General features: G+C 37.3%; 1 protein-coding gene and 1 non-coding gene across 3 annotated transcripts in view; both read right to left on the bottom strand.

Annotated features, from left to right (window-relative positions):
* Positions 1-5,264: 5,264 nt before the first annotated feature.
* The window catches only part of HAUS6 (HAUS augmin like complex subunit 6), a 39,350-nt gene continuing 25,513 nt past the window's right edge, over positions 5,265-19,101 (bottom strand). For both annotated transcript variants that reach the window (XM_086414958.1, XM_086414957.1), the window contains 6 exons: positions 18,596-18,677; positions 12,085-12,151; positions 11,589-11,774; positions 9,594-9,729; positions 6,846-7,889; positions 5,265-5,410 (listed from right to left, as the gene is read on the bottom strand). In XM_086414958.1, the coding sequence (XP_086271084.1) occupies positions 5,349-5,410; positions 6,846-7,889; positions 9,594-9,729; positions 11,589-11,774; positions 12,085-12,151; positions 18,596-18,677 (1,577 nt within the window). In that variant the 3' untranslated portion in view covers positions 5,265-5,348. The remainder of the gene's footprint in view (positions 5,411-6,845; positions 7,890-9,593; positions 9,730-11,588; positions 11,775-12,084; positions 12,152-18,595; positions 18,678-19,101) is intronic.
* Positions 12,233-12,366, bottom strand: LOC147366847 (small Cajal body-specific RNA 8). Its single transcript, XR_015132203.1, has one exon.

Here is a 19,101-nt window from a genome sequence, read left to right as displayed (position 1 = left end):
ATGTTTATTCAAAACTGTAGTATGTAAAACATTTACAAATAGTCCCATGGAGGACTCACAGATATTTTAAATTTAGGATGTGGCTTTGACATTGACAGTGCATAAGAAAAAAGGTGTATCAACTATATATTGGCAACTTAATGTGAAAGAGAATTTTACTTTAGCAAATACTTTTACATTAAGGAAAATGTCCTTAAATTTTATTTTAGTATACTTAGGGGAAAAAATAGTGATTCCTTTTATATAGTTCTCAAGGATTAAAATTTACTCCAAAGATCATGGTTACAAAATACATGGTAAAGAATGGTTTCAAAATACTTGTATTTTTGTTTTCAATTAAATTCCCCCAAATTGATTTTCTTTAACATGATATAGTTTTTATTCCACTTGATAACAGTTTTCACGTTGAGCAATATTTTTTGCTTGTCCTCTTTAAGCATTTAAAACAATTAGGACATATAGGCAGTATTCTTGCCTGGAGAATCCTGTGGGTGGAGGAGCCTGGTGGGGTGCTGTCTATGGGGTTGCACAGAGTCAGACACAACTGAAATGACTTAGCATGCATGTGTGCACTGGAGAAGGAAATGGCAACCCACTCCAGTATTCTTACCTGGAGAATCCCAGGGACGGAGGAGCCTGGTGGGGTGCTGTCTATGGGGTCGCACAGAGTTGGACACGACTGAAGTGACTTAGCATGCATGTGTGCATTGAAGAAGGAAATGGCAACCCACTCCAGTGTTCTTGCCTGGAGAATCCCAGGGACGGAGGAGCCTGGTGGGCTGCCATCTATGGGGTTGCACAGAGTTGGACACGACTGAAGTGACTTAGCAGCAACAGGCATTATCTGAAGTTTCATACTAATACAAAAGTCAGTTTATACACCTTCATCTTATGAATAGTGAATAAAAGTACATTCTGTTGTAATGAGAAAAAGTACTCTTATAGCAATAAAGTAGCCCTCCCTCTTTACCATTACTTTAATTCCATCATACAGAAGGCAAAGGAAACAATTCCAATACTTATGTATCAGCTAAGAAAGATGTATGGTCACACCCCACACACACATCTACATAGGTATATGTGTATTTAATACAACTGGAGAAATCACAACCATGAAAAAACATGATAAAAGCAATAAATGAAAAATACTAAGTGAACAAAGATTAGCATAAGCTATAGGGGATTTTGGAGAAGGCAATGGCACCCCACTCCAGGACTCTTGCCTGGAAAATCCCATGGACAGAGGAGCCTGGTGGGCTGCAGTCCATGGGGTCGCTGAGAGCCGGACACGACTGAGCGACTTCACTTTTCACTTTCATGCATTGGAGACGGAAATGGCAACCCACTCCAGTGTTCTTGCCTGGAGAATCCCAGGGATGGGGGAGCCTGGTGGGCTGCCGTCTATGGGGTCGCACAGAGTCGGACACGACTGAAGCGACTTGGCGGCAGCAGCAGCAGCATAGGGAATTTTAGAGAAGGGACAGGAAAATGGATAAGGAAAGAGACTTTAAGGTGAATGTGAGATTTGTTCTGAACCTTAAAGGACAAAGGGCTTCCCTGGTGGCTCAGCTGGTAAAGAATCCGCCTGCAGTGAGGGAGACCTGGGTCCAATCCCTGGGTTGGGAAGATCCCCTGGAGAAGGACAGCTACCTACTTCGGTATACTGGCCTGGAGAATTCCATGGACTGTATAGTCCATGGGGTCACAAAGAGTCAGACAAGACTAAGAGACTTTCACTTTCTAAAGGACAAATATAATTGTGATAAGCTGGGAGATGAAACTAGGATGTTCCAGGTTCAAAATTGTGAATTAAGATTTTTAAAGACACATGCTGACCAAAGCACTTTAGTTAAAAAAAAAAAAAAAAAGAGGGGAGACCATGGTGGAAGGGGGAATAGATGAATCTATGGAGGGAACCTTGTATGCCTTTAAATTTTAACCCAATTCTAGAATTACCATTTTAATGGTTTTTCCAGTGGTTTTTCCATTTTAAACAAAATGGTATGATCAAAGCAGTCCCTTAAGGACAAAAGGCATGTATGCAGGCAATAACAAACAAGGAAGAGACTAAAAGCAATAAGTCATAATCAAAATGGTTTACAAGAAAGTGACAGATTTAATATACTTTTGTTTATACAACTAGCATACAAAGGACAGGGAAGAATGCCAAAAACTCTCAGCCTATCCCAGGTATGACTCATTTAACAATGTGGTTTTTGTAAATCCATTAATATCTAGAGATATTTTGATCTTCAGATTCTCAGCAATTGAGGGCCTACACTTACTGTAAGCTTCAGCTTCCATTCAGTTCAGTTCAGTTCAGTCACGCAGTCGTGTCCGAGCCTTTGCAATCTCAAAGACTGCATGCAGCACGCCAGGCTTCCCTGTCCATCACCAGCTCTAGGAGCCTACTCAAACTCATGTTCATTGAGTCGGTGATGCCATCCAACCACCTCATCCTCTGTCATCCCCATCTCCTCCCACCTTCAATCTTTCCCAGAATCAGGATCTGTTCCAATGAGTCAGCTCTTCACATCAGGCGGCCAAAGTACTGGAGTTTCAGCTTAGCATCAAGTCCTTCCAATGAATATTCAGGACTGATCTTTTAGGATGGACTGGCTGGATCTCCTTGCAGTCCAAGGCACTCTCAAGAGTCTTCTCCAACACCACAGTTCAAAAGCATCAATTCTTCGGCACTCAGCTTTCTTCACAGTCCAACTCTCACATCCATCCATGACCACTGGAAAAACCATAGCTTTGACTAGACAGACCTTTGTTGGCAAAGTAGTATGCTTTTTAATATGCTATCTAGGTTGGTCATAACTTTTCTTCCAAGGAGCAAGCATCTTTTAATTTCATGGCTGCAGTCACCATCTGCAGTGATTCTGGAGCCCAAAAAAATAAAGTCGGTCACTGTTTCCATTGTTTCCCCATTTATTTGCCATGAAGTGATGGGACCAGATGCCATGATCTTAGTTTTCTGAATGTTGAGTTTTAAGCCAACTTTTTCACTCTCCTCTTTCACTTTCATCAAGAGGCTCTTTAGTTCTTCACTTTCTGCCAAACAGTTTCCTTATCAAACAGCTAAGATCTATAAAGCAGTATGGTGTGAATAGTGTACCTAGCTTCTTTAAGAAACCCCAGGACTAAAGGCAAATTATATCCCCTGGCACTGACTCTCAAGTTTCTTATTAAGCCTAACAATTACCAGGGAAGCATATTTAAAAGTGGAAATTTCTAATCCTCATTTTAGACCTACAGAATCCACATTTTTTAAGATGTATCCCAGGTAATTTCTTGAGTCCATCTTAGACAAGTCATTTAAAGAAGGTCCCTAGCTTTGGTATCATTATCTATAAAATAGGTACAATATCACTATCTTACAGAGGTTTAAGAATTAATTGATAAAATTTGTATTATTAAGTATCTAATACATATTATTAAGTATATGGGTTTCCCAAGTGGTGCTAGTGGTAAAGAACCCACTTGCCAATCCAGGAGACGTGAGAGACTCGGGTTCAATCCCTGGGTGGGGAAGATCCCCTGGAGGAGGGAATGGCAATCCACTCCAGTATTCCTGCCTGGAGAATCCCATGGACAGAGAAGCCTGGTGGGCTACAGTCCATGGGGTCACCAGGAGTTGGATATGACTGAAGCAACTTAACATGCACACATATTAAGTATCTAGGAATGGCCCTGGCAATTTGTAGATGCTAGTATGAGAGCTGCACCTTCTCCTTAACATATTAATTTTGAGCTTACCAGTACTGGGTTTCTTAAGACTAAAGAACAGTTTCCCTGTAGACATGCAGAATCCCTATTTGTTCTATTAACTAATAAAAGAATATGCCACCTGAGGAGAAGCTTTTCTCTTCCACTTTCTTTTCCACTGCTAATAGAGTAATTATATGTGTTTTTCTTATGTCTTTTCTCACACACACCCACACACACATGCCTGGCCTTCAAACTTGGATCAAACAAGCAACACAAAAGAAAATAAGCCAAAATGAGTCATGAAAGATGAACTATTAAGCCCATCTACTTCCAGAACTCTCTCCTTCAACTTTTCTCCTCTTCTGGCCAGTTTCTTGGCAAATGGACAAAGCTGCGATGGTTAAGAGCTGGCATTAGACACAGGGGTGCTGTAGGTGCTATAACCCTTCCAGCATGTACTTAACCTCCTGGTTCACAGAGGGTAATGGCATGTATTCACCTGAATGCTAAAGACAAGCCTTTCTCTTGGCTGGGAGGCCTGACTAAATAAGGCAGGACACTATACAAGAGACCTCACATCTGACTCCCATTTAGAGTCCAGAAAGCCCACTCCTGCAGCCATATCCTACACCTTGGCCTTTTAGTTCTGAGGTCTTGTTGGTTTATTAAGGAAGGAAAATAGCATTAAACCCTAGCTTCATCACCGACTTAGCTGTGTAACACTGAACAAGTTATTTAACCCCAAATTCAGTTTTTTCAAGTTAATTTGAAGCTGTTCTATAGGCAGTTGGGGAACTGATGGTTTCTGAGGAGGAAAGTAGCAATACAAATTAGCTCCCCCAAAAGTAGTGCCCCTCCAACAAAAAATACAGACTACTTTATTTTTTTCTGTTCAAATAAAACACTAGAGTTAAATTCTCAAAGTCTAAATTAGTCTAAACATAAAACTGCTATACAATCCACTGAATGGATTTATAGTTATTGTCCCTCAAAAATATCTAGTCATCTTCCACTTTTTTCTTTCTACCCCAGTCTTCACTATCATCACAGGCACTTTATTCTATCAAACATCATTTTTCAGGACCAACCTACTTGAATAATCATTAAGCCTCTTTAGAGCTTTCCCAAACTTAAACTTTGTCATTTTTACTATACATTACTCTCCTCACTTAATAGAAGTTATTTCCCTAAAAAGAAAAATCATATATCTAATAGCTATTAAGTAAACCACTTGATAAAATTACATCAAAAACTACTCATCTTTATGTTAATTAACTGAATTAGGACATAATAAATTAGCCTACTACCTTGTCATTTACTTCATGCTTACAATATTACTCTGGCTTCCTGGGTAGCTCAAATGATAAAGAATCTCAAGAAAGAAACCAAAATGGCTTCACAGTTGCTTTCCAATACTTCACAGTTCAACCCCCTATCCATACAAAGCAAGAAAATCCAAACATATTCTCCTTACCTAAAAACAGTAGAAAAGGCTAACAGGCATTATTTAAGACTTTTTTAGACTTTGAAAAACAGTTACACTTCCCATGTGTATTTAAACTGCAAATTAGTTTTTATTTTATGTCATTGCTTCAAATTAAGTGCATCACAGTTAAACTGACTGGGCTACTGCTTCATCTTGTTGAGTCAGATGGAGATACTTCTGCATCAAGGCTCTTATTCAAGATTTCTTCTTCTGCAAAATTGATTTTAAAAAGAGAAAAAAAAGGATAAACATTATAAAGAAAAAGTATGTCAAATTCCATGTAATAGCAAACTTCAGTCTTCAGAAAAAGTTCACAGGCAAATACGTAAATGTGATAAAATTACCATTATTCTCACTGAGGTACCTCTTTGCCAGAGGTACATCTGTCCTAGAATACTTTTTAACACACCAGTGTTTAATTATCATGGGCAAATCAGAATGATTTATAATCTGTATTACCAGATCTATATCTGTTCTAGCATGCTTTAAAAGCAGTGTTTGTTTTGTTGAAGTTGTATTAGATTTAGATGGACAAAGTGATTTATATATTTCTTACTACCTATATTATATTGATTTTATATTTTTTAACATATACATATATATATTTTATACTATATTACATATTTTTCCATTATTTTCCATTATAGGTTATTATAAGATATTGAATACAGTTCCAAGAGCAATTGTTTTTAACTCTTTATGATGAGCCAAACTTATCTGCCATTCAGCTTCAATAATTATTAATACTAATTGTTACAAGTTGAACTGTGTCCCTTCCAAAAGAAGTTCTAACTTCTGTACCTCATGTTAAAGTACATGTTCTGTACCTGATGTTAAAGTTCTAACCCCTGTACTTCAGAATATGGCTTTATTTGGAAATAGGGTCACTGCAGACATATTCAGTTAAGAGTAGGATGGGAGCACAATGGGCTGTCAGTCTATACGACGAGTATCCTTATAGGAAGGTACATAGAACACAAGGGGAGAATGCCATGTGCAGGTGGAGGCAGAGATGAACTACGCTGCCACAAGCTAAAGAACACCTGGGAGTATGAGAAGCTAGAAAAGTCAAGGATCATCCTCTGTGATTTCAGAGGGAACATGGTCATGCCAACACTGTGAGCCTGAGTACTACCCTCCAAAACTTGTTTCCTCCAGAAACAAAAAAATTTCTGTTGTCTTAAGCCACCAAGTTTGTGGTACTTTGTTATGGCAGCCCTAGGAAAGTAGTACACTGACCCATCTTGTCACCACACCCCCATCAAATTACTTCAAAGCAAATCATAGATACTATAAGTTTTGAGATATTTCTTAACGTTTTTAGAACCATCTTCCATTAGTGAAGATTTTGACAAGATCTGTTTTCAGTAGTTTGTATTACAAAAGCAACAGGTTCCAGGATTTTGATTTTGTTTTCCACCCCTGTCCCATACCAGTTGTAAGTTATATACATCATCTCATCACAAGAGATTCTGAAAGTACCCATAAAAATGATGGATTCACTTTTCTCATCCTGACTGAAGGAATAAGGAATATATTCTGTCTCATTAACAAGATCATGTAACAGTCACTGAATACTATTTTTACGAGAAGTTGAGAGAAAACTTTCAACAGGTCAATATGCCCACGTCTAGTTAAATCTTACCTGTTAAATTAGATAGAAGTTCTCCAAGGCTACATGGTATTGTGGTCTTCAATCTTTGTTCCACTGGAGAAAACTTAATTAGTGGTGAAAGAGACCGTTTTCTTTCACCAAGGGACATGCGTGAAGATGGTTTTGTATAGTCAATATGCAAATCATGAATGCCCAAAAAATTAAGCATATCATCAGTCTGCATCTTTTGTGGAGTAAGGCTCAATTCTGGTTTGTGTCTTTCAAGTATTTCAGGATTAGAGAGGTAAATTTCTTCCCTTTGCTTGGATGGAGATTTCTTCAGAGCCTCATATCCACTGCAAGTAGCCTGTAAATTGAAGTCTGATTCTGGAGTAGTCTGTTTTTCTCCCACAACATCTTCTGTGAAAATGCCACTGTGCATAGGACTATTTGGTTCCAGGTTAAAAGTGGCCTCTGTACTACTGGGGCTAATAAGACTTACGTGACCAACTTCTGGAAGAGTTTCATGTAATATGCCAAAATCACCATCTTTAAAACTGGAACTAATTTCACTTGATACCTGAAAACAGTTCCATAACATACTGTTATACATGGAAAAGTCTTTGTAAGAAGCTTTTGATTGGTCTGATATTTTAATATTATCTTCTTCACTGCTACCTAACACATTTCTTCTATTGCCTACAGCAGGGGAAAATGTCTCTATTTGGCTAGTTTCTAAAAGTTTGTTCTGTAAAGTTGTACAGTCCAAATCTTGCATACAAATTATGTCCTTATTTAACAAATCTGATGGATTTTGTGTTGTTGGTTCACCTATGCAAGTGGTCACCACGGGTTTCTGAGGCACACACTCGAGGCAATCTGAAACAACTTTCTCTTCAGGCAGATGAGAATGACTAGAACTGGACACAGTGGCTGCTGACAAGAAATTGGCCATGCTAAACTCTTTTTGATTATGCACCACAGGTAAGGATTCTGGCAATTCTTCTCTACGTTCAGTATCCACTTGAATTGGTTCTGTACTTCTGTTATCTTCTGTATCAACAGCTTTTCTCCATGAGCTCCGAATTTCACTTACTAATTAAATGAAGAGGGAAATAACACAAGTTGCTAATAAATTCCCAAACAGAACATGCAATTAAACATTTCATTTCTCGTGCTCAAGATAAAGCTGCTGACTCAGTATATGTTCATAGGTATGCCAGCTGAATGACAAGGCTCCACAATATACCAAAGTCCAACAACATCAAAGAACCACATCTCCAAATGATCACACAACAAACAAAAGCTGTTCCTGAAATATGCATATACTTTCACACAGCACATACAAATTACATGTGTTTAAAAGATATTTTCTTGTCCATCTAGGCCAGGGTTCAGCAAACTTTTTCTATAAAGGGCCAAATAGTAATACATCAGGTTTTGCACACCATCTTGTCTGTGGCAACTGTTCAGTTCTGTCACTGTTGTGCGAAAGCAGCCATAAAAGATATGCTGACAAATGAACAAAGAAAGAAAGTGAAGCCGTTCAGTCATGTCTGACTTTTTGCAACCCCATGGACTGTAGCCCACCAGGCTACAGAATCCCATGTAGTCCATGGGATTCTCCAGGCAAGAATACTGGAGTGGGTTGCCATTTCCTTCTCCAAGGGATCTTCCCAACCCAGGTCTCCCGCATTGCAGGCAGACGCGTTAACCTCTGAGCCACCAGGGAAGCCCTACAAATGAACAAGGTTGTGTTCAAAACAACTTTATTTATAAAAACATACAGTGGGGAACACATGTATACCTGTGGCGGATTCATTTTGATATTTGGCAAAACTAATACAATTATGTAAAGTTTAAAAATAAAATAAAATTGGAAGAATAAAAAAAAAAAAACAAAAAAAACAAACAAAAAAAAAACATACAGTGGGCGGATGTGGTTCACAAGATGTAGTTTGCCAAACACCAACCTATACAGTGGCTAGGTTCAACCTGAAGTGAATCCATTTAACTTTCAATATGTCATTTCTAGTAGTATAATGGAAATTACACTTACTCACTCACCCAGGATGATGTGCCTACATGAGGACAAGAATATCAGAACTTTGCCTATGTGATACAGGTTGTAAGGAGAAACTACTGGAGAGTCTGACAAGCTTGGGAGCAATAGATGAGATCTCTGTACACACAGTTTTTGGCTGATGCTGCTGGTTGTTGACTAGAAGAATATGGCCTCCATACTCTATAAGTGGGCTTCCCAGGTGGCTCAGTGGTAAAGAATCTTCCTGCCAATGCAGGAGACATGGGTTTGATCCCAGGTCAAGGAGATCTCCTGGAGAAGGAAATGGCAACCTACTACAGTATCCTTGCCTGGGAGATCCCATAGACAGAGGAGCCTAGCAGGCAACAGTCCATGGGGTCACACAAAAGAGTCAGACACCACTTAGCAACTAAACAACAACTCTATAAATGTTGATCACAAATCAGATGTGGAGGCAGAGGATTTTATTAAGTAATCAACTAAAATATTTTCCAGGAAAAAGCCAAGTAAAACAACAAACACAAAACTGTATAGTCATCAGGGCAAAATAATACTGCTGAAGGACTGCCATATGAGTGACAGTGCTCACAGTATTTCAGTAAAAGTCCCCCACATCAAAACAAATAGAGCCAATGCCACTAAACTGAAAGATACAGAAAACAATTTTAAAATGAATTTCAGAAGATCTGTCAGACCATGGTTCTAACAGTAGTATGTCTAAGAAAGAAAAGTGACCAAAAGCATTATTAACTTACTCAAGTTTTCTGGAGTTCGGGGAATTTGACTCCTTGTTAAGAATGGGTTAGAAATTAGAGAGTCAATTAGTTCCTCTAATTTTACTTCTTTTTCTTCAGAGAGCTGTGGTGAATTAGATAAAACTGCCCTTGCGACCTGAAACAGAAAAGAAAATCAAAAATATAAAGCCCACTGGTAGACTACAACAAAAGCCATAATAACAGCAACATGCACAAAAATAAGCTCAATAATGTAGCTCCCAGACACTTCATACAGACTATAGAGGCACAATCCTATAAGGTGAAATCAAACCCCAAACCCATTTCCTCCCTTCTTATCTTAAATGAATATCCTGTTACATAGAGAAAAAGATAAATCTTTATACCTGGAAAGATTTAGACATAGATAGTTCTGACTACAGTGATCTGAGCTATATGCCACACTTATGAGCTTCACAATTCCATATCTGCTAAAATGACCAGTTCTAAAGCATACAGGTTCTTCTTAAAGTCCACTGAACAGTAGCACCTCTATTAATAGAGTACATTATGGTGACAACATACTTCTTTCTCATAAATTAGTGAACAAAACATAGGAATATATTTTTAAAATAGAGAAAAGCATACGATATGAAAATAGCATTCTATACTAAATTTTAATAAAACCAGGAAACAAAAATAAGTAAGTTAAAATCTCTGTGCCCTGAGATTCCTAAAAAAGAAACTGCCTACAACCATAATCAAACTGACTCCAGTTCACCCTCCTCCATGAAAAGAGATGGCTTCTCAGAATTCTAACACTAAATATTCCTTGTCATAAACACCACTATTGTTGTTGTTTAGTCACTAAGTTGTGTCTGATTCATTTGCAACCCCACGGACTGTAGCCCACCAGGCTCTTCTATCCGTGGGATTTCCCGAGCAAGAATACTGGAGTGGGTTGTCATTTTCTTCTTCAGAGGATCTTCCCAATCCAGAGATTGAACCCAAGTCTCCTGCATCAGGAGGCAGATTCTTTACCACTGAGACACCAGGGAAGCCCTGTCATAAACACTATTAGAATTAATTTCACTTTTCAGACCTTTATGAGATGTTAGGACTCTCCTCTTCCATCCCTTCTCATACCACTGCTACTATCAATTCTTTTAGCCAAAAAATGTGCCTTTCCTCCCATATCAGGAAAGAAAAAAAGAATGACTAACCATCTTTTCTTTAGTACAGAGTCAATCAGCTAATACAGAGAAACAAAAAATTTTAGAGATTTAAAAATACTTAAGAGACCACGAAACAATGAATGAATCAATATGCACTAAACCAAAATTTTCTTTCAGTTGCTCAGGAATGTAAAACAGCTGATATACTTTCTGGCTGTTTATCCAAATTCAAACAATGGGAAATATGTAATAAAAATAACATGAAAGAATAGCCTAGCCATTTAATTTATGTAAACTGAGTTCTAATACTCAGCATTAGTAGTAGTATACGGTCACTTACCAGTGAAAAGTAGAAAAGTATTAGGAACAGAGCTGGTTAAGAAAACCAAGATCATAAACAATCATGCATTTATTCACTTCTGAAATATTTAAAAAGCAGGACAAAACTTTTGCTTAGTGATAATATATATTATATAGCCTTTGTTCTAAAATTCAAAAACAGAGGAAGCTCAGCTAAGAAATAGATAACAGAGTATTTTAATAAAGTATAATGATTGGGTGTTATCTATCCAACAATTTATATAATGATTAATTCAAAAAATATTATACATGTATTATTTTTACACTCTTGGATAGTTATAGAATGGGACATGGGTTCTAAACCATGGATGTAATCTTAAGTAAGTTTACTTCATTATATCTTTCCTACTTTAGGGGAGGATAAACTTTGCTTTTTTTATTATCTGTGACCTCCTTTCCAAAAATACCCTAGTTAATCAATAATTAACTATACTTCACTTATAACCCCAAACCATCAAGAAAATAACATATTTCAGTATACTTATTACAATATTTTTCTAACCTCTTCTACCAGATGATCTTGCTCCTTCTGGAATGGATTGCTTTTTTTAGCTGGCAGAGACCCTCCACACGCACTACTATCTGTATTCTTTACAATATTTGATGATGAAGAGTCTTCTACATTAAATTCTGGTGTTTTCTTAGGAACTGTTTCATTTTTCTCTCTAAGAGTTACCAACTTCGTGTCCTGAAAAAGATAGATGTATAATGTTAAAAACTTAATAATGGTACCTGATCTTTATTAGAGGTTCTAGAGTTATCATGAACCTATAAAAAGTTGTTAACATTACTATAAAAACTATGTTCACTGACACAATTAAAAAATTCCAATATTCCCATTTAGAAGTAGTAAAAAATGTATAAATAGGAGTGGTACATAATGTTCACAAACAGGGAAGTGTGAAAACAAATTTAATTTGAGATATCAACAAAAGTAAAGAATATTTTATCATAAATAATTATGGTCAGAATTAATTTTAAATTGTTTTAAAACGTACCTTTTCAAGTAATGTAACAATGTCTCCACCTAATGGTGGAACTGGCTGTAACGGGAAAGAAGCAGGGCTAAAAGGAAAAATATTATTAAATCCAAGTTATGAATAAGAAAGAATTCCATTCACTTGATATATCTAAATATTGTAAAGAAACTGTCTGCCCCGTATCTGTCCGTTACGATTTCTCTCAATTCGTCCCGGTCATCAAAAGGCAGTGTATTATTCTAGGGAGGTATAGTGACAATTAGAGCAGTACTTCAGCCCAATTTGTGTATCAGCCTCCCAAATTTGAATATTTTCCTTACCCACTATGTATTTTAAGTCAACAGCATTTTTTACACAGGTTAGATGACTTGATGAACACTCAGAAACTTGAGTACAGGGTAAAAACAAATTCAGTTAACTAATAATAATCACATTATTGCCAGAAGATTCCGTGAAGGAAACGGCAACCCACTCCAATACTCTTGCCTGGAAAATTCCATGGACTGAGCAGCCTAATAGGCTACAGTTCATGGGGTCGCAAAGAATCAGACACGACTGAGCGACTTCACTTTCACTTTCTTTCAGGCTTCAGATAACAGAAGCATTGTAGCAGCAACTGTAAGCTTCTTTGGATATTTCAGGTCCAAAAGCAATTTCTCTTATGCTGAATTTTTTATGGCCAATATATTATAGTAAAGTCATAAAACTTTAATTTGTGACATTCTACACTGTGCGCATGCTAAGTTACTTCAACTGGATCCAACTCTGTGACCCCGTGGACTGTAGCCCGCCAGGCTCCTCTATCCACGGGATTCTCCAGGCAAGAATACTGGAGTGGGTTGCCATGCCCTCCTCCAGGGGATCTTACCAACCCAGGGATTGAACCAGCATCTCTTGTCTCCTGCATTGGCAGGTGAGTTCTTTACCACCGAGCCACTTGGGAAGTCCTATTCTACACGTTTTGGCTTGTCTCGGGTCAGATTTGGAGAAGGAAGTGGCAAACCACTCCTGTATTCTTGCCTGGAGAATCCCATGGACGGAGGAACCTGACAGGTCATGGCTCATAGGGTTGCAGAGTCGGACACGACTGAAGCGACTAAGCATTCAAGCACGCATTCTACACATAGTGTTCCTTAATCTCTTAGATTCTCTTGCCCCTTTTGGTAAACATGAAAACCTTACACATCTTTTCACTATAATTACAAAAGAGGGTATTAAATATTTTTTAAGCCTTCAAAGTAATGATAACTTTAATCATTTATCTTCATCTTGAAAGTGCTTTCAAATTCAATCACGGATTGGGTCTGCTCACTGACCAAAAGCCTCACAGGTAAAGTGAAAGGTAAGATTACCACTTTCAACATCAAGCATACCGATTTTTTCCTTTCTGTTCATAGAAAAGTACAAACAGCTTTGCAAATATTTTACATAATAGCAAATATTCTTTTCAAACTTTTTCAAATGTGCTCTTCTTGAAATCTACCTTCCAAACATAATTCAAAAATCACTGAAATTGCTCAAGCCTCAACTTTTGTCTTGACAGGATATGATCTAGATATCTAGAGCAAAAGATGAATAATTACTATTTAGCGTGACTTCATCCAAATTCTTCACCAAACTTGACATGAAAATGATCAGAAAGCCCTTTAAAGCAGGGCCAGCAAGTTATGGACAAACACCACTAAGATGCCACCAAAAGACTAGTGAGCTCCTTAAGGACGAAGACTATGTCTTACCAAAGGCTATTCCCAAGTCCTAACAGTGCCTGGCACTTGGTAGTACCACACATATATGTAACTGATTAATGGATGGATTGATCAATGAATAAATGCCACTTGAAGATGAGGTTCTAATAGATGCCACCAAATTTTTCTATTTGAATCATTCTTGCAGAGTCTCATAAGAGAGAAAAATGAAACCACATTCTATACCTCTTCTCTCTCATTTCGGAAGTGGCAACATGCTGTTAGTCTTGCTAATATCTTGATTCAACTTTAAACTGAATTGAGCGAGCCCTGGCTCAGTCCTTACTCTCTACCCACTTGCCATGCCAAAACTGAGGCCCAAGAAATCCAGATAAAAAGGGTACTGATCCTATTGTGGAAATTTACCCTAAAAACATTTCCAAAAGAAAAAAGACATGCTTTCTATAGTAAAATTTTAAGGAAAACCTAAAGTCTAAAAATAAAATATTACACAGCTATTTTAAGTGGTTCTATAATGTTAAACACATACACAAACTTAAAAAAATGTATTTATGCTATGATAATGCTGAGAAAATTTTGTAGTTTAGAATACAAGACTATATTCATGCTTTGATTAGAACTAAAATTATAAGTAAAGTCTAAAAAGTACTTGGGAAAGAATCTGAAAAGTGATTTGTTAGAAATTTTAGCTAGTTTTTTAAATTTTTCATTTGTTGTTGTTATTACAATATGTCTACAACTAACACAGAAATAATTAAAGAAGAAGGAAATAATAAAATGAGATTAGAATTCAATTTCTAAGTCTAAGGATGTTTATTTGGAATGCATGCAATATCACACTGCCCTATCTTTGAAATGCAATAAAGGAGAAACTCTAGAGTGTAAAGGTCTAGAAGAACTGCATCACCACCACTAGAAATATCATGGAACCCTCCTTTCCAGAAACCACTGCAAAGAAAGGTACTATGCACAGTGTGCAGCAAAGGCATCACCAATTGAATTGATTGTAGGTATAGTGAAGCCTCCATCACTCTGATCAAAACCAAGCCAGGAGATTTATGGAGAAGACTCCTTATATTTTAGTACTTGTGAAAAGTCAAACAACACACTTACTCTAAAAACTACATTCATTTCATGTTTTTTAACTGAATAGCTTAACCATTTTCACATATGAATTTCCCAATTAACTACAGTGACACTGATGTAAGATGATGCCTCTATAAATATTTAGTGTAACAGCTGTACTATATGCCAAAAAGGGGTATTTCTTTAAGTGCAATCTACCCACATTACACATGAAACATTGTATTACAAAATACTTTTTTAATAAACAATTCTGAGAAGAAATTTTACTTCTACATCTCAGTAATTCAACTCTTCACCTCTCTTCTACTCTTCTATTAAGCAGTAATAAATTTTCATTTCCCATTAAGCATTTATCCTTCATCACCAAAAGCCTTCCTCTACCTTCTTTTAATATCCCAACCTATAAGTAAAATTAAGCATCAAAAGACAGTTAAAAGCTCCAGGAGCTTGAAAGAGGATAAATGAGGAACTGAAATTATTTAAAACAAATTTTTCCAATTTTAAGAGAATTCTATTTGAATTAAATTTTTAAGGGCTAAGTGTCTGGCTCCTGTAGAATTCTGATAGTGTATCTTAGTACAAAATTCTACCTCAAGAAAGAATCTTAAGGTTCATGTTGTTCAAAAATAAAATCAGATTTGTGAATTAATCTACTAACTCCATTAATTTTTAGTCCAGCAAGAGATGTTAATCAAAATTAATTTGTTCTCTCAAGAAAAGACATGAAAAAATAACTGAGACTGGGAGCACCAACTATTTCCCTCTAAGAGGCATGCTTTAAGAACAACTGTGATAAGAGGGTAAAATTAGCAAGCCCAATAACTTTAGTTTCTTCAATACCAGGTCCTCACTGAATATTTCATTATATTTCTTTAGGTACTTAGAAAATCAACATCACATCCATATCTAAAAACAAAAATAAAATTCTTTCACAAGTAGTCCAGACCGTCTATGAACAGAAAATTACTGCAGAGCAAACTGCCAATAGCATAATTTCGCATTTAAGTTTTGACTCTGGTTATGGTGTTTTTTGATCTGTGGTGGTGGAGAAGACTCTTGAGAGTCCCTTGCATGGCAAGGAGATCAAACCAGTCAATCCTAAAGGAAATCAGTCCTGAATATTCACTGGAAGGACTGATGCGGAAGCTGAAACTCCAGTACTTTGGCCACCTGATGCAAAGAACTGAAAAGACCCTGATGCTTGGAAAGATTGAAGGCAGGAGGAGAAGGGGACGACAGAGGATGAGATGGCTGGATGGCATCACCAATTCGATGGACACGAGTTTGAGCAAGTTCCGGGGGTTGGTGATGGACAGGGAAACCTGGCATGCTGCAGTCCATGGGGTCACAAAGAGTCAGACACGACGGCACGACTGAACTGAACTCAATGGTGTTTTAGTTTATTATAACTTACTAAGAGCAGTGGCCACAGGACTGGAAAAGGTCAGTTTTCATTCCAACCCCAAAGAAAGGCAATGCCAAAGAATGCTCAAACTACCGCACAATTGCACTCATTTCCCACGCTAGTAAAGTAATGCTCAAAATTCTCCAAGCCAGGCTTCAGCAATAGGTGAACCAAGAACTTCCAGATATTCAAGCTGGTTTTAGAAAAGGCAGAGAAACCAGAGATCAAATTGCCAACATCCGCTGGATCATGGAAAAAGCAAAAGAGTTCCAGAAAAACATCTATTTCTGCTTTATTGACTACGCCAAAGCCTTTGACTGTGTGGATCACAATAAACTGTGGAAAATTCTCAAAGAGATGGGCATACCAGACCACCTGACCTACCTCTTGAGAAACCTATATGCAGGTCAGGAAGCAACATGGAACTGGACATGGAACAACGGACTGGTTCCAAATAGGAAAAGGAGTACGTCAAGGCTGTATATTGTCACCCTGCTTATTTAACTTATATGCAGAATACATCATGAGAAACACTGGGCTGGAAGAAGCACAAGCTGGAATCAAGATTGCCGGGAGAAATATCAATAACCTCAGATATGCAGATGACACCACCCTTATGGCAGAAAGTGAAGAGGAACTAAAAGGCCTCTTGATGAAAGTAAAAGAGGAGAGTGAAAAAGTTGGCTTAAAGCTCAACATTCAGAAAATGAAGATCATGGCATCTGGTCCCATCACTTCATGGGAAATAGATGGGGAAACAGTGGAAACAGTGTCAGACTTTATTTTTTGGGCTCAAAAATCACTGCAGATGGTGACTGCAGCCATGAAATTAAAAGACGCTACTCCTTGGTGAAAAGTTATGACCAACCTAGATAGCATATTGAAAAGCAGAGCCATTACTTTGCCAACAAAGGTCTGTCTAGTCAAGGCTATGGTTTTTCCAGTGGTCATGTATGGATGCGAGAGTTGGACTGTGAAGAAAGCTGAGTGCCGAAGAATTGATGCTTTTGAACTATGGTGTTGGAGAAGACTCTTGAGAATCCCTTGAACTGCAAGGAGATCCAACCAGTCCATTTTAAAGGAGATAAGCCCTGGGTGTTCTTTGGAAGAAATGATGCTAAAGCTGAAACTCTTGGCCACCTCATGAAAAGAGTTGACTCACTGGAAAAGACTCTGATGCTGGGAGGGATTGGGCGCAGGAGGAAAAGGGGATGACAGAGGATGAGATGGCTGGATGGCATCACCAACTCAATGGACGTGAGTTTGAGTGAACTCCAGGAGATGGTGATGGACAGGGAGGCCTGGCATGCTGCAATTCATGGGGTCGCAAAGAGTCAGACACGACTGAGCGACTGAACTGAACTGAAGAGCATACAAAATGCAGGAGGCTTGAAGTCACTTAAAATTTAGAATCTTAGTTTTAGAATTATTCTAAGTATTTTGTTTCCGTACCTGTGCCTCATTAACATGGGGAAAGTGAACTAAAAGACACCTATTTAAATCAAATGGTAATCAAAAAAATAATAAAAAGGAATCTGTCTAGCATGTCTGTGTTTGACTGCTAGTTAATAATGTTTATTGAAGGAGAAACATATACACATTTAGAGATTTTTGCTTTTATAATCTGACGTCAGTTTATTTAAGGGCCAAAATAGAATAATACAGAAAAAAAGGCAATAAATAAAATAAGACTACTACTAGTTAGTTACAATAAACTAACTAGGTTCAGCTTAATCATGCTAAACTTGGGGATTAGATTGAATCAGAAGTCTTCACTCCAAAAAAATTTTTAAGCGTAGAACTCTTTTTATCAAATGGCATATAAAACCCCAATATACAATATAGATAAAAGTAAGCTGCTCAGGTTGAAATGGCAAAGGATGGAACAGCCACAGACTAAGTCTGACTCATCCACAGCATCAGAGGGAGCTGCAGAACACAGACTGAAAACCACCATCTAGGTAATTTCAGAAGTCCCTAAACACTTGGATTTAGTCAACAGTCAACAAGTGATTTCAAAGTTCACAGACACAAAAATGCAAAAATTCCCAAACTTGTATTAGATAATTCTCATATATATCTTTCTCTTCAAAAATTAGGTAATCCCCCTGAGTCTTAACATTTAGATAAGAATGAAGAGGAAAAAATGCCCATGCATCAGAAATGTTGAATCTTTCCAGAAAAGGGGGATCCACAGTGGAAAAACACCATCTGATTAAGAGAAAAAAGTTATAAGCTATCCCATACTAGAGAAGCTTGAAAACTGACTGAAGATGGAACTAAAATTAATGAAGAGGAAAAATAATCAATACGAAAATCAAATCCGTTTTACCTGTTGGGTGGATCAGATTTAGTTTCCAGTGTATCACTTGCTCTTCTGCAATTATTTTCCTGGATATGTTGCTTAGGTGTAACTAAAGGAATAGAAAAATTAATTACTCTTTAATTATGCTTGTACATTCTAATATTTAGAGCTTTCTTGAAGTTCTCAACAGAATAAAAAATAATATAAATGCTAATAGGAAAAGATAATTATTCAATTATTAACTATAAAGTAATACACATGACAGTGATGGAGAATCTGTACAATAGGCTCTTCTAAAAAGACAACTCACACAAAGTTTCCCCAAAAGGGACAATCCACAATTCCCTAGTATTATATATAGCCATGTTTCATGTTTAAGTACATAGACAATGCACTTACCAAATAAACCAGCCAAAAAGTTATAGTACTTAGCGTATTTTAACCCAGCATCTACAACATCAACTGCTATGTATTTATTCTTCAACATACCATTTAATAATTATGTCACTGCAGTACTAACAATGGGGAAAAAA

Source organism: Bos grunniens, chromosome 8 (genome assembly GCF_055505025.1).
Source record: "Bos grunniens cultivar Pamir isolate PY7600 chromosome 8, Bosgru_T2T1.0, whole genome shotgun sequence".
Taxonomy (NCBI): Eukaryota; Metazoa; Chordata; class Mammalia; order Artiodactyla; family Bovidae; genus Bos; species Bos grunniens.
The sequence above is the reverse complement of the archived record's forward strand: the minus strand, read 5'-3'. Positions and strand labels throughout refer to the sequence as shown.